The sequence below is a fragment of the Bactrocera tryoni genome, unplaced genomic scaffold (assembly GCF_016617805.1).
Source record: "Bactrocera tryoni isolate S06 unplaced genomic scaffold, CSIRO_BtryS06_freeze2 scaffold_122, whole genome shotgun sequence".
Classification (NCBI taxonomy): domain Eukaryota; kingdom Metazoa; phylum Arthropoda; class Insecta; order Diptera; family Tephritidae; genus Bactrocera; species Bactrocera tryoni.
In genome coordinates this window covers 94602-108625 of record NW_024395837.1, presented here as the reverse complement: position 1 = coordinate 108625, position 14024 = coordinate 94602, and the positions used below count along the sequence as shown (strand labels likewise).

The 14024-nt window shown below is 35.2% G+C and overlaps 1 protein-coding gene across 1 annotated transcript in view; it reads right to left on the bottom strand.

Moving 5' to 3' along the window:
* Positions 1-927: 927 nt before the first annotated feature.
* The window catches only part of LOC120780044 (piggyBac transposable element-derived protein 3-like), a gene marked incomplete at its 3' end in the record, with an annotated part of 46970 nt that continues 33873 nt past the window's right edge, over positions 928-14024 (bottom strand). The window contains exons 2-3 of the mRNA XM_040112317.1: positions 1653-2053; positions 928-1526 (exon numbers count right to left, since the gene is read on the bottom strand). Coding sequence (XP_039968251.1) covers positions 928-1526; positions 1653-1971 — 918 coding nt within the window. The remainder of the gene's footprint in view (positions 1527-1652; positions 2054-14024) is intronic.

Here is a 14024-nt window from a genome sequence, read left to right as displayed (position 1 = left end):
TGAAAAATGAAGCCACCATAAAGAAGTTCGTGTCGCACGCTGAATCTGGGTTTGGAAAGAGGAAAACGTTTAACCCTCATCGATACCCTCGGTTCTGGCCAGGCATATTTTGTTTTCAAATGTTATTTAAATATATTTAGAGTGTAGCAAACGAATTGCGCTTCCAGGTAGCTTCCTAGAATTTTGTTGTCTATAGAATTCAGAAAAAAAATTCAAGGATATCGTATCGAAAAGGACGAAAAAATATATGAACTTTGGTATGTTTCTATCACTTCGCACGATTGATTTATCTGTTTTCATGTTTCATGGTTCGATGGATGTCCAGAGTCCTCATCTTCATCTCCATTCTCGTAATCTTCATTATTGTCGTAAGTCAAAAAATGGTTTGTGACTTCAGATCGAAAATCAATTTGTGAAAGTGGTTTCGTCTTTTGAAATTTTGCTACAATGCAACTTCCATGCATTGACCATTGCGTTACTAAGAGCATTAATCCACATTGACCACCATCATTTTTTTCCTCGTATACGTATCCGATAGTTGGCCACAGCATTGTCATGAAGATCCACTCCAAACATACCGTGATTATATTCTTGTATTACTTTGGGCTGTGGAATGGTGATAGTTTTCTTTTGCTTCCGACAATATCATTTAGCATATACGATTGGTTTGGCTGTGGAGTTATTAGTAATAACATTGACGACAGCGTTATCGTTCCACCGTACAGTCAATATTTCTTGTTGACCATCGAGTAGCTGGTCAAATGCCCCGCGTTTCTCTTTTTTTAAATTCCTCAAGGGCGATTTTGCCATCCTATTTTCACGTATAGTACCGGTTGCAAGAAATCGACGCTCATTCAATAGACACATAAGATGATAGGATGAAAAAAAATTGTCAAAGAAAATAATATGGCAGTCGGGTTCAGTTACGTTAGCAAGCAAATCTAAAACGGTTTGTGCTCCTAGACCGACATTCTTATCGTGAGGGGTTGCTGCACCCCCATATAGTATACTAGAAAATAAATATCCACTTTCTGAACATAAGCACCACGACTTAAATCCAAAACGAATCGGTTTTCCTTTGATAAACATTTTGCATGAGTGTCGACCAAAGTATGGAATCATCTGTTCGTCTACGGAAAGAATATGGCTAAAAACTCCGAACTGCATAAATTTTTTATTGAGAGCATCAATAAGCGGGCGAACCTTGGCAAAACGATCTACTGTATTTAAATCGGTGTTATCAGCGAGATGTAAGAACCGTTTTATTATTTTTAACCGATTACGACTCAACGCTTGTTTTACAATTGGAATTCCCATGTCGGGCCGAACAGACCAATAATGGTCAATATGAGGCAAGGTGTGATACCCCGAAATGTACAAAATACTAATGAACCTACGTATTTCCACTGGCGTGACGTTAATGGCAGTATTGTGTTGATTCGCATATTCGTTTGTGAAATGCGTTATCTCTGCAATTATTAATTTATCAAAATACAACGAGAAAATATCGTACGGAGATTTAGAGCCTGCAATAAAGTTAAGTATGAATAAATACTCGTATACGTATAAAAGTATATACATATATGAATTTATGCATATAAAGAAATGGCAATTTAAACTAAATAGTTGGAAATAGTCAATCAATTGCTTACCAATTTCAGAAAAAATTTCTTCCATTTTGAAAGCTTCGATGTTAATGGGCGTTCGGCTGTATTCAAAATTTCTGGGTTTTCGCCATACGAGGACATCAAAATCAGATTTCCTCTTAAATCCGCCAGTTATCATAACATCTCCATGTGCATTAGATGTTGATGGATTTTCAGTTTCACTGAGTTCATTACCTACATCCTGAATGTTTTCTCCTTCCAATGAGTATTGTAGTTCAACATGACCAGCGATTTCATTTAAAAAATTATCATTGTTGTCATTCAGATTAATCCGGTCATCGTCCAGATCTTCTTTATCTGTCATACACTCCACATGAGGTGGTTGAATGTATACGACGCACAGTGAGACAACGCCGGCATTAAATACAAGGAGTCATTGTAGAGCTCTGAAATTTTGCACAGGTTATTTTTGAGACAATTCCAGTTTAAAAAAAAAAAATTAAGAAAATGCGCCCACTTTTACGCCCACCTGTCATACAGTCGAAATTTGTAAAATGCCGTATTGTCCGTAATACTTTAGGTATACTTGAATGTTTGGTATACTTGAATGTTATATAGTTACAAACATTATTTGAAATAAAAATTGAACTTTGGCCCACTTTTAACCCCATCACCCATACTACCTCAACATAAAAAGTGCCATATTTTCTAAAATATATTAAATACAACCTTCAAATTCTATATTACTGTAATTTATATCATTTAAAATGTTTCATGCAAAAATTACAATAACACGCTCACTAATACGCCCACCTCCCATTGAAATGCAATAAAATAAAACAATATTTTTTTTTCATTCAATCAATTTTTTAAATTTCATGGTATTCTAATTTTTTCAATTTGTTTCTCATTCTAAATGAATTAATATAAGGATCTGATAATATTTGCAAATAGTGCATTACATCTTCATTCGTAGAAAAACGTGAATTTTTACGAGGATGGAATAGCCTACAGTTTCTATACTCCTTATTCATTGCTTCTTGCGCTTCTTCGGATAACATTGCTGTAGCAAAAAAACAAGTACACGAGTACACAAAATGTACATATGTTTGAGCAAAACAAAAACTGGTTTGGCTCAGCGGATGGAAAAAATGCCCAAAAACCAACAACAACCAAAAATTATGCTCACAATATTAGGCTGCTTATGAGCTTTGGACAACAAAAATAATTATAATGCAAGAGACTATTTTCTATTTTCCTTCCAGGCGACAAGCGGCACTACAATATAACAATTAAACTAACCACATTAGAAAGTGATCATAACACAACTTAGATAAGAACAATGTCTTGCACTATCAATTTAAATTAAAAATTATGCAACTATCTAACCCAAAGTCAATGACCTTCAACAAAATTATCTATCAAATTAATAACGTAAATTTATGTAAACAAGAATATTTTTATTAAAACATAAATGATCTTTAAAGCATAATTCTGAATAACTAACAAAAAACAAATGTAATTTATTACTATTCTCTTGCACAATAAGAGAATAGTAAACAATTAAAAAAATAAAAGTAACAAGTAAGGAAGGGCTAAGTTCGGGTGTCACCGAACATTTTATACTCTCGCATGGTAAAGTGATAATCGAGATTTCATAATACGTCATTTACATATTTTTCAAATACCGTATTTTTGTAAAGTTTTATTCCGCTATCATCATTGGTTCCTAATGTTTATACTCGTATTATACAAAGAAGGCATCAGATGGAATTCAAAATAGCTTTGGATTGGAAGAAGGCGTGGTTGTGAACCGATTTCACCCATATTTCGTACATGTCATCAGGGTGTTAAGAAAACATTATATACCGAATTCATTGAAATCGGTCTAGTAGCTCCTGAGATATGGTTCTTGGTCCATAAGTGGGCGGCGCCACGCCCATTTTCAATTTTTAAAAAAAGCCTGGGTGCAGCTTCCTTCTGCCACTTCTTCCGTAAAATTTAGTGTTTCTGACGCTTTTTGTTAGTCGGTTAACGCTCTTTTAGTGATTTTGAACATAACCTTTGTATGGGAGGTGGGCGTGGTTATTATCCGATTTCTTCCATTTTTGAACTGTATATGGAAATGCTTGAAGAAAACGACTCTGTAGAGTTTGGTTGACATAGCTATAATAGTTTCCGAGATATGTACAAAAAACTTAGTAGGGGGCGGGGCCACGCCCACTTTTCCAAAAAAATTACTTCCAAATATGTCCCTCCCTAATGCGATCCTTTGTGCCAAATTTCACTTTAATATCTTTATTTATGGCTTAGTTATGACACTTTATAGGTTTCCGCCATTTTGTGGGCGTGGCAGTGGGCCGATTTTGCCCATCTTCGAACTTAACCTTCTTATGGAGCCAAGGAATACGTGTACCAAGTTTCATCATGATATCTCAATTTTTACTCAAGTTACAGCTTGCACGGACGGACGGACAGACGGACGGACAGACGGACGGACGGACAGACAGACATCCGGATTTCGACTCTACTCGTCGCCCTGATCACTTGGTATATATAACCCTATATCTGACTCTTTTAGTTTTAGGACTTACAAACAACCGTTATGTGAACAAAACTATAATACTCTCGTTAGCAACATTGTTGTGAGAGTATAAAAAGTTGTAAACATGCTATTGCATGCTAACATACGTATAGCGACAGAATGTGCGCGTTACGTACTTTTTGTAGTTTTTTGTATGTTTAATGTGCTTTTGCAAACTTTTGCTATATGTCCTCTACTTTAAATTAAAGCTGAGATTTCAAACTTTCATTTGGTATAAGTCTGCACCTAGGGCGAGGGGCTGCTCTATATTTCCTAGGCCATTGAAAATGCAAAATATTCAATTTTTGCACCACAGTTCTGTTGATAAGAAAAAAAAAATTGTGTTTTTTTTTTTAAATTTATTTTTTCATTTACTCATTCTACAATAACTAAATTAATTAAAAAAATACTTGAAAGTTGCATTTATTATGTATTTTTATTTTAATAAGCTTTTGATTATTACATATTGAACTAACATATTTCAAGCGCGTTGGCATACCTCAACTTTGACTTGCTCTAGACCAAAAAGTAATGAAGTTATGAGGCTGAAATTTCAGGGAATTGTTACTCATAAATCTGTTAATATATTGTGAAAATTTCATTCAAATTGGACGACACGTCAAAAACCATTTTTTGCCGCGGTTACTATTGGGCTGTCTCACTGTGCGACGTCGACATCTGTTGCATTCAATACAGCTTGATCCTCCTCGTTATCTGAAGATGGCTCATTTAAAATGGCCATGATTTCACTAATTTTTATTGCTTTACGAATCGGCATTATCTTCACCAATTGATTTTATTGTACTACGCAAGTTCGAAATCTTTCTTTTTGCGATAACAAAAGCAAACAGAATCAATTCGGGGAACTCCCTCTTTAAATTTTACGTTACGATAGTCAGAGGGAGACAAGTATATGAGACGAAGAGGTTACATGCGGACAGGTGATGCCAGACTTAAAATGATAAAAGTATAAAATCCGAAAAAACTAAAGAAAGGGCCATTAAATATTTGATATTTTGAAGATATTTACATACTTGCCTTTTACTTTATAATAACAAAAATCATGCTTGAAAAAATTTTGTCCTACTTGACGATTTCTGGCCAGTGGTCGATTTTTCGACCACCAAAGAGTATGTAGTTTTAAAAGTTAAAAAACTTGTAATATTGAGGTGAGTTTCTTTTGATTGTTAAAAGTTGATCTCTTGTCTTCGTATACAATTAAAAATAAAAGCAATTTTTTTTGTTTTCCCAATTTTTTTAAATTAAACAAAAACACTTTAAAAAATTATTTTTTTTATGATTCTAACTGAAAAAAACTATCCTTTATGTTTTAATAAAATTCAGAATTTAATTTTTCTGAAAACAAATCATGAAAATAGCACTTAGCTTCAGAAATATGGACCTCCAAAGTTGACGGTCGAAAAATCGACCAGCGGCCGAATATGGGTTAAAGCTTAAAAAAAATGTAATTTTTCTCAAAATGTTACATTTCTTGTGAACGCTATTGCCACGACCCTGGTAGGGATAGAGGAGAGGTTGAGGGCTTTCCTGAAAGCCACAGGAGTGAACTAACTCGCAAAATGATTTTTATCCCTCTCGGCCTCATACGCCTCCAACTGTAGTGAAACAAAAGGGGGGACATGGTGAAAACCCATTTTCGCCTATTGCCACGCCCCCGGGCGAGCTATATATTTTCTAAAAGCTTTTTTGTGAACGCTATTGCCACGCCAAGCGTGAACAAGGCAGTCAATTTGATTTCAACCAAATCGAGAGGTAAGAAATTTCAAAAATGTATCTATATTGTACATATGTACATATATGAGCGTAAATAGAGGAAAGAACTTACCTATCACGACTGATATGTTCAAGGTAAAGGCAAAATTTTCCATGCAAAAATACAGTAAAATCCAGGCGACTTTCGTGTTAGCAATAGGTGGATCACAAATTTCAAAAACAGATATGGAATACGAACACTGGAAATATGTGTCGAAAAACTTGTGAATAATACTCAATCAGTTAACCTATTCTTACAAAACTTAACAATAAAATTACTGATTTAGGTTTGAACAAGGAGCAGATATGTATACAATGCGGATGAGTTTGGCCTCTTTTGGAAACTTTTGCCTGATATAACTCTTGTGCGCTCAAAAGAATTCTCGGCTCCGGGACATAAAATCAGTAAAAAGAAGAATAACTTTTCTTGCTTGTACGAATGCGTCTGGTGATCATTGAAATCATTGAACTAACGCGCACTTAAAAATTTTACGGATTTGCCTTTTGTCTACAAAGTTATGACCTTGGCTTTATTTGAAGAATATATTTATTTAAATGCCCATTTTAACATTTATGTATACTTTTTGATAAATCACTTACACTAGCATGTTGTATTGTATTGTATCCAATATATTATGAGCACACACTACTGCTTTAATTAAAATAAAAACACTTTATATACTGTGATTTTTTAACAATTTTATTTATAAATTAAATTTATATTTTATAAAGATTTTATAACAGTGGCGCTCAACGCAATAAAAATCCAAACACGCGTGTTTGACTGATAATTATGCTACTGCGAAAAATATCACACGCACACGAAAGCGGCTGAACACGCGCTATTAAAACGGATTTTAAGTTGCAGATTTTATATTAGTATATAAAATCGTCTTTTTGTATACATATATGCATACATTATTATTAAGTATAAAAAGTGGATTAAATACGCTCACTTGGTTACTTTAAGGGCTTTGTAGTTGTATATACATTAGGGTGTGTCATTCTGATGCAACCTTTTTTTCAACTGAAAAACAAGCTAAAAACTTTCGAAAATGTGAAAAAAGTCACTCAAAAGATCAGCTCCTAATATTAATATTAAGAGGTGCCTGTTTCAAATTTTCTATTTTTCATATAAATTACATGAAAAAAAATCTTTTTTTTTGTGGTGGTAATTGTGCGGAGGTTATTATATGTGCACGCAATGGCTGCCAGTAGGGATGGTAAACTCGATTCCGATTCTACTCGAGAATCGAGTTTTCGCGTAAAATAATCAATGAGGTGACAGAAACAAAAACAAAGTGTCATTATAAAATAAAGCAAAACAAAGTGCAGTGACGAACGGAAAAAAATACATACATATATACATATATAACAAACGAAACAAGGCAATAAAGACAGGGGAGCGCAGTGTGCTAAACTTAAAAAACAAAAAGTGCAGTGGACCAGGCACAGGAAAGGAAAGGAAGGTACCTATATACCTACAGTGGTGGTCTTATAATTATAAACGACTCTACTGTATATATTTTTCTAAATTTATTTAAAAAAATCAACAAAGTAACACATTTTATTTGAGTTTTACTTACAAAAAAAACAACAACATATCATCAGAAGTGACATTGTGTGACAAGGGGCAGGGGGGGTCAAAAGCTTTGTGACATCAAATTTCAAAATTTGTGATGTGCAAACGTGAAATTTATAGGTAAACAAAAAAATATTAAACACTTATAAACACAATCTTTGTTTTTTTAATACTTAAGTTGTAACGAAGGTTTTTACTGCCCCTGCTTCTTACAAGTATACATAACTTGTTGAGGTATACTCGCCGTGTCCAGGGTTCGTTACAATAAATTTGAAAACATTAGGGCTCTTCTGCGAAGCGTACTTTATTTTATTTTATATTATAATTTTAATTAAAGTTACAAAATTGTCTCGCGCATTGTAATGGCGTCGCACGAGGAAAGTGCTGTCAGGGTAACGATTCAGTGTGAATAGAGTTCTAATTAAACAGACATCAGAAGGTTATGGAGTCACAGGGAGTGATGACAACGACGCTAAGTTTGCTCCATTATTACTACAGATTAAAAATCTCCAAGCATCATCCCATCTGAAACAAGTTCCATATGACAGTTATAGCCCTAGCGTCGAGTCATACTTATTTAAAAGATCATGTCCAATCTCCAAGCATCATCCCATCTGAAACAAGTTCCATATGACAGTTATAGCCCTAGCGTCGAGTCATACTTATTTAAAAGATCATGTCCAATCTCCAAGCATCATCCCATCTGAAACAAGTTCCATATGACAGTTATAGCCCTAGCGTCGAGTCATACTTATTTAAAAGATCGTGTAGCATATGTGGCCTATATTTTTCTTCATATAAAGCCACCAATCAACACAATCAATCACATAAAAAATAAGATCAGTTACCTATCGCGAAAATTCGTCCTCAAAGAATTGCGGCTAGACGTGCCCGAGAGATTCTCTGTTTATGGATGGAAGAAGACGATGTTGATTCGAAAGATGTTCCTGACATCCAAATTCAGAACGAAAATGAAGTGCCTGATTTACCAGTAACAAATGATATAAAGGAGTGGGTCAAAAGTCCATGGACACAAGATGATAAAGTTTTGTATTTTTAATTAGCATAATTAAGTATATATTATTTCTTGACTAGTCATTCGTTGTCTCTGTACTATGTTGATTTTATTAAAGATTATTAAATAAATATAAGAATAAATAGAGTAACCTGTTTTTTTTTTTTAATTTTTGATAAATCCATAAAATTGGTAAACGTGTGACGTCACGACATGGGGGGGAGTTCAAAATGTGACAACTTGTGACAAGGACGGGGGGAGGGGTTAAAAAGTCCTTAAATTTGTGTGACGTAATTTATGGATGGCCCCTAATATACACATATGTATATCTACCTATATCTATGTATATAATGGGTTGTCAAAAAAGTCTTGCGGTATTTTTATTGATTTTTTTTTATTGAAATTGAAATGAATTTTTGATGACTCATGCCCAGCTCTTGACCGATGCTACGGCTGCTACTATGCCGGTCCCTTTCGACCAATTCAGCGATTTTATCGCAATTTTTGACGATAGGCCTTCCGGAGCGTGGCGCATCTTCGACCACTTCTACACCAGAACCAAAACGTTGAAACCATCGTTGTGCGGTGGAAATGGAAATTTTATTGGCGGCTTGAGATGCATTTTTGCCTTTATCGTAGTAGTACTGTAAAATATGCCCTATTTTATCTTTATTTTGCTCCATGTTTGCGACGCTATAACTCACGAACGACGTAAAAGAAACGACAATCATATAAGCTTTCCAAAAAGGTTTAGCATGACCCGATGCGACGAATAAAACAATACTAAGATATTTAACTTAAGGATTTTTGAATTGAAATACATATAAAAACAAGTAAAGAAGGCCTAAGTTCGGGTGTCACCGAACATTTTATACTCTCGCATGATAAAGTGATAATCGAGATTTTATTATCCGTCATTTACATATTTTTCAAATACCGTATTTGTGTAAAGTTTTATTCCGCTATCATCATTGGTTCCTAATGTATATATTATACAGAGAAGGCATCAGATGGAACTCAAAATAGCGTTATATTGGAAGAAGGCGTTATTGTAAACCGATTTTACCCATATTTCGTACATGTCATCAGGGTGTTAACAAAATATTATATGCCGAATTTCATTGAAATCCGTGGAGTAGTTCCTGAGATATGGTTTTTGGTCCATAAGTGGGCGACGCCACTCCCATTTTCAATAAAAAAAAAAAATCTGGGTGCAGCTTCCTTCTGCCATTTCTTCCGTAAAATTTAGTGCTTCTGACGTTTTTTATTAGTCGGTTAACACATTTTTAGTGATTTTCAACATAACCTTTGTAAGGGAGGTGGGCGTGATTTCTTCCATTTTTGAACTGTATATGGAAATGCCTGAAGTAAACGACTCTATAGAGTTTGGTTGACACAGCTACAGTAGTTTCCGAGATATGTACAAAAAACTTAGTAGGGGCGGGGGCACGCCTACTTTTCCAAAAAAAATTACGTCCAAATATGCCCGTCGCTAATGCGATCCTTTGTGCAAAATTTCACTTTAATATCTTTATTTATGGCTTAGTTATGACACTTTAGGGGTTTTCGGTTTTCGCCATTTTGTGGACGTGGCAGTAGGCCGATTTTGCCCATCTTCGAACCTAACCTTCTTATGGAACCAAGAAATACGTGTACCAAGTTTCATCATGATATCTCAATTTTTACTCAAGTTACAGCTTGCACGGAGGGACGGACGGACAGACAGACATCCGGATTTCAGCTCTACTCGTCACCCTGATCACTTCGGTTTATATAACCCTATATCTAACTCTTTTAGTCTTAGGACTTACAAACAACCGTTATGTGAACAAAACTATAATACTCTCCTTAGAAACTTTGTTGCGAGAGTATAAAAATTACAACAAGCGTAATTGAATGAAAGACGAGGTAAATGCAATTTTCTAAAAAAAGAAACCAACTTTCTAGGTCATTTATTAACCCCTGAAGGGATAAAGCCAAACCCAAATAAGGTGGAAAGGTGGCCATACGAAAATTAAAGTAAAGTAAATAAAATCTTTTCTAGGTGTCACAGGCTTCTATTGGAAATTCATCAAAGACTATTCTAAAATAGCTTACCCTATGGTTGCATATCTAAAAAAGAATGCAAAAATTAACGTATATAACCCAAGTTATATAACCGCCTTTGAAAAATTAAAAGGCATGATTACAAATCCTACCATTTTAAGATTACCAGTTTTTAACGAAAGATCTAAACTAATAACTGATGCAAGTAACTTTGCTATTGGAACAGTTCTCACTCAAGATGAGCATCCAGTTTCATACGCTTCGGGAACATTAAACAGTCACGAAAAAACTACTCAACTATAGAAAACGAGTTCTTAGCGATAGTGTGGATAGTAAAATATGTATTACAGACCTTATTTATACGGAAGGGAGTTCGATCTTAAAACAGATCATCAACCGCTTAAGTGGTTGCAGAAAAAAATTGTGGTAAGGATATAAATCCCGGGCTATAGCGTTGGTTAGTATAATTGGGGGAATATAATGCAAAAATCGATTATATAACTGGAAAAGAAAAAGCCGATTTCCTAAGCCGAATTGATCGTAACGAGATATATATGATTAATACCAAAAATTTGGGAATGACCGTTAAATAAATGTTAAAAATTAAGGAGAAGAAGCTGGAGAAGAGAAAAATCAAACAATTTCTATGGAAGTTCAAACCAACCATTCTCAGGAAGAATGCTCTTATAATCATTCTACAACTCTCAATACGGTTGTAAATCGTTTCAAACAACAGCTAATTTTGGTTGAATCAAAAGAATGCGAAGTAGTAAATATATTCAAAAACAAGAAAAAACGTTTACTTCGGCTGCACCGAAGCTAATATACCCTTCACAGGTGCATTTCTTTTAGTAACTATGTGTTCAGTTTGTATGGAAGCTATATGCTATAGTAATCATTCAGTTTGTATGGAAGCTATATGCTATAGTAATCTGATCTGAAGTAATCTGATTTTCGGAGATTACATTGTTGCCTTAGAAAATAATCTATACCAAATTTCGTGAATATATCTTGTCAAATGCAAAAGTTTTCCATACCAGCATTTGATTCCGATAATTCAGTTTGTAATACAACTATATGTTATAGTCAGCCGATCTGAAGAATTTCTTCCGATATTAAATTATTTCTATGAGCAATAACTTTCAGGAAGATATGTTGTCAAATCTGAAAGTTTTCCATACAAGAACTTGATTCCGATCGTTCAGTTTGTATGGCAGCTATATGTTATAGTGGTCCGATATCGGCAGTTCCGACAAATGAGCAGCTTCTTGAAGAGAAAATGATGTTTGCAAAATTTCAAAACGATATCTTAAAAACTGAAGGACTACTTCGTATATATACAGACAGACAGACAGACGGACATGGCTAAATCGACTCAGCTCAACATACTGATCATTTATATATATACTCTATAGGGTCTCCGACGCTTCCTTCTGGGTGTTACAAACTTAATATACCCTGTTCAGGGTATAATAAACGCGTTTTTATTGACAAAGGAGATATCAATAACTTTAACATAATCAATATGGTAAAAAGACATTTTAATAAGGAAAAGGTCGCTACATACTCCGAACTTGGAGAAAATGAATATAATGAGATTCAACAAATGTTTTTAAATACCTTTAAAAAAATCAAGATATTTCTTTTCTAAATTGTAGCCATTTTCCCAAAAAACATACACATATATATAGCATATTTCAAACAAAAGCATGTATGTAATATTCGTTTTTATACTCTCGCAACAAAGTTGCTAAGGAGAGTATAATAGTTTTTTTCACATAACGGTTGTTTGTAAGTCCTAAAACTAAAAGAGTCAGATAGGGGGTTATATATACCAAAGTGATCAGGGTGACGAGTAGAGTTGAAATCCGGATGTCTGTCTGTCCGTCCGTCCGTCCGTCCGTGCAAGCTGTAACTTGGATAAAAATTGAGATATCATGATGAAAATTGGTACACGTATTTCTTGGCTCCATAAAAAGGTTAGGTTCGAAGATGGGCAAAATCGGCCCACTGCTACGCCCACAAAATGGCGAAAACCGTAATTTTTTGGAAAAGTCGGCGTGGCCCCACCCCCTACTAAGTTTTCTGTACATATCTCGAAAACTACTATAGCTATGTCAACCAAACTCTATAGAGCCGTTTCCTTCAAGCATTTTCATAAACAGTTCAAAAAAGGTGCGTGGAGTCCCTACGCGCGGATGAAGTTATACTTCTTAGTGATGTTCCAAGAAATGCATATCATTTTGTATGAAAGAAAACTAGAAAACTTAAATTCACATTTCATAAATTTATTATAATTTATTATCTCCCCGTGCCTTTGCCAAAAGCTGGTCTTTTCGCGACGATGGCAAAAGCTAAAAATCATAAATTGCACAACTTTCTGGTGCTCCTCGCAAAAATCTGCGTCGATATGTATTCACGATCATACGTATACATACATACATATTTACGCATGCGCGTTCTACCTAAGAACGCATCATTTATGAAAAATGTTGTCGAAGCGTTATTCCCCACACATGCATCCATTTCCTACATTAAAAGAAACGAAGCTACGGAGCCACCTCTATTAGTCACAGAAGACGAACTATTGGCAATTGCGAAAAAAATCAAAAACTCTAAAGCGCCTGGAATAGATGGTATACCAAATAGAGCCCTTAAAGAAGCCATAACTCTTAGACCCAGTTGGATTATTAACATGTACAATGCGTGTATATTAGAAGAGGTGTTCCCCGATCCGTGGAAGATTCAACGCCTGGTTCTACTCCCAAAGCCAAAAAAGCCACCAGAAGAACCTTCATCATATCGACCCCTTTGCATGCTCGACACGATTGGGAATGTGTACGAAAGCATCGTAAGAAACCGCTTGGAACTAGCTATCCAAAAAGCCGGCGGATTATCAGAGAGACAATACGGCTTCATAAAAAAGAGATCCACTATTGACGCACTACGAGAAGTCGTCGATATTGCGAAATGTGCAGTAAGTGGCAAAAGATGGAAAGGTGGCACAAGTATTGTGCGCTGATTACCCTGGATGTCAAAAATGCGTTCAACTCAGCAAAATGGGCAGACATAATTAAAGCCCTGGATGAAATACGTGCCCCTGAGTACCTCATAAATATAATAACGAGCTATTTTAAAAACAGAAAGCTGATTTTTGAGACGGACGAAGGCACCAAGAGCTACTCTATCACAAGTGGAGTACCACAAGGCTCAGTGTTAGGCCCACTATTATGGAACCTTATGTATGACGGGGTGCTAAGAAGACAGCAACCAACAGACGTGAAACTAGTAGCTTATGCGGATGACCTCATGGTGGTAGCAGTCGCCAAACAATTAGCCGACCTGAGAAATAAATGTAATGAGTGCTTAAATAGTCTACGCCAATGGTTCTCATCTATGAGTCTGAAACTGGCGGAG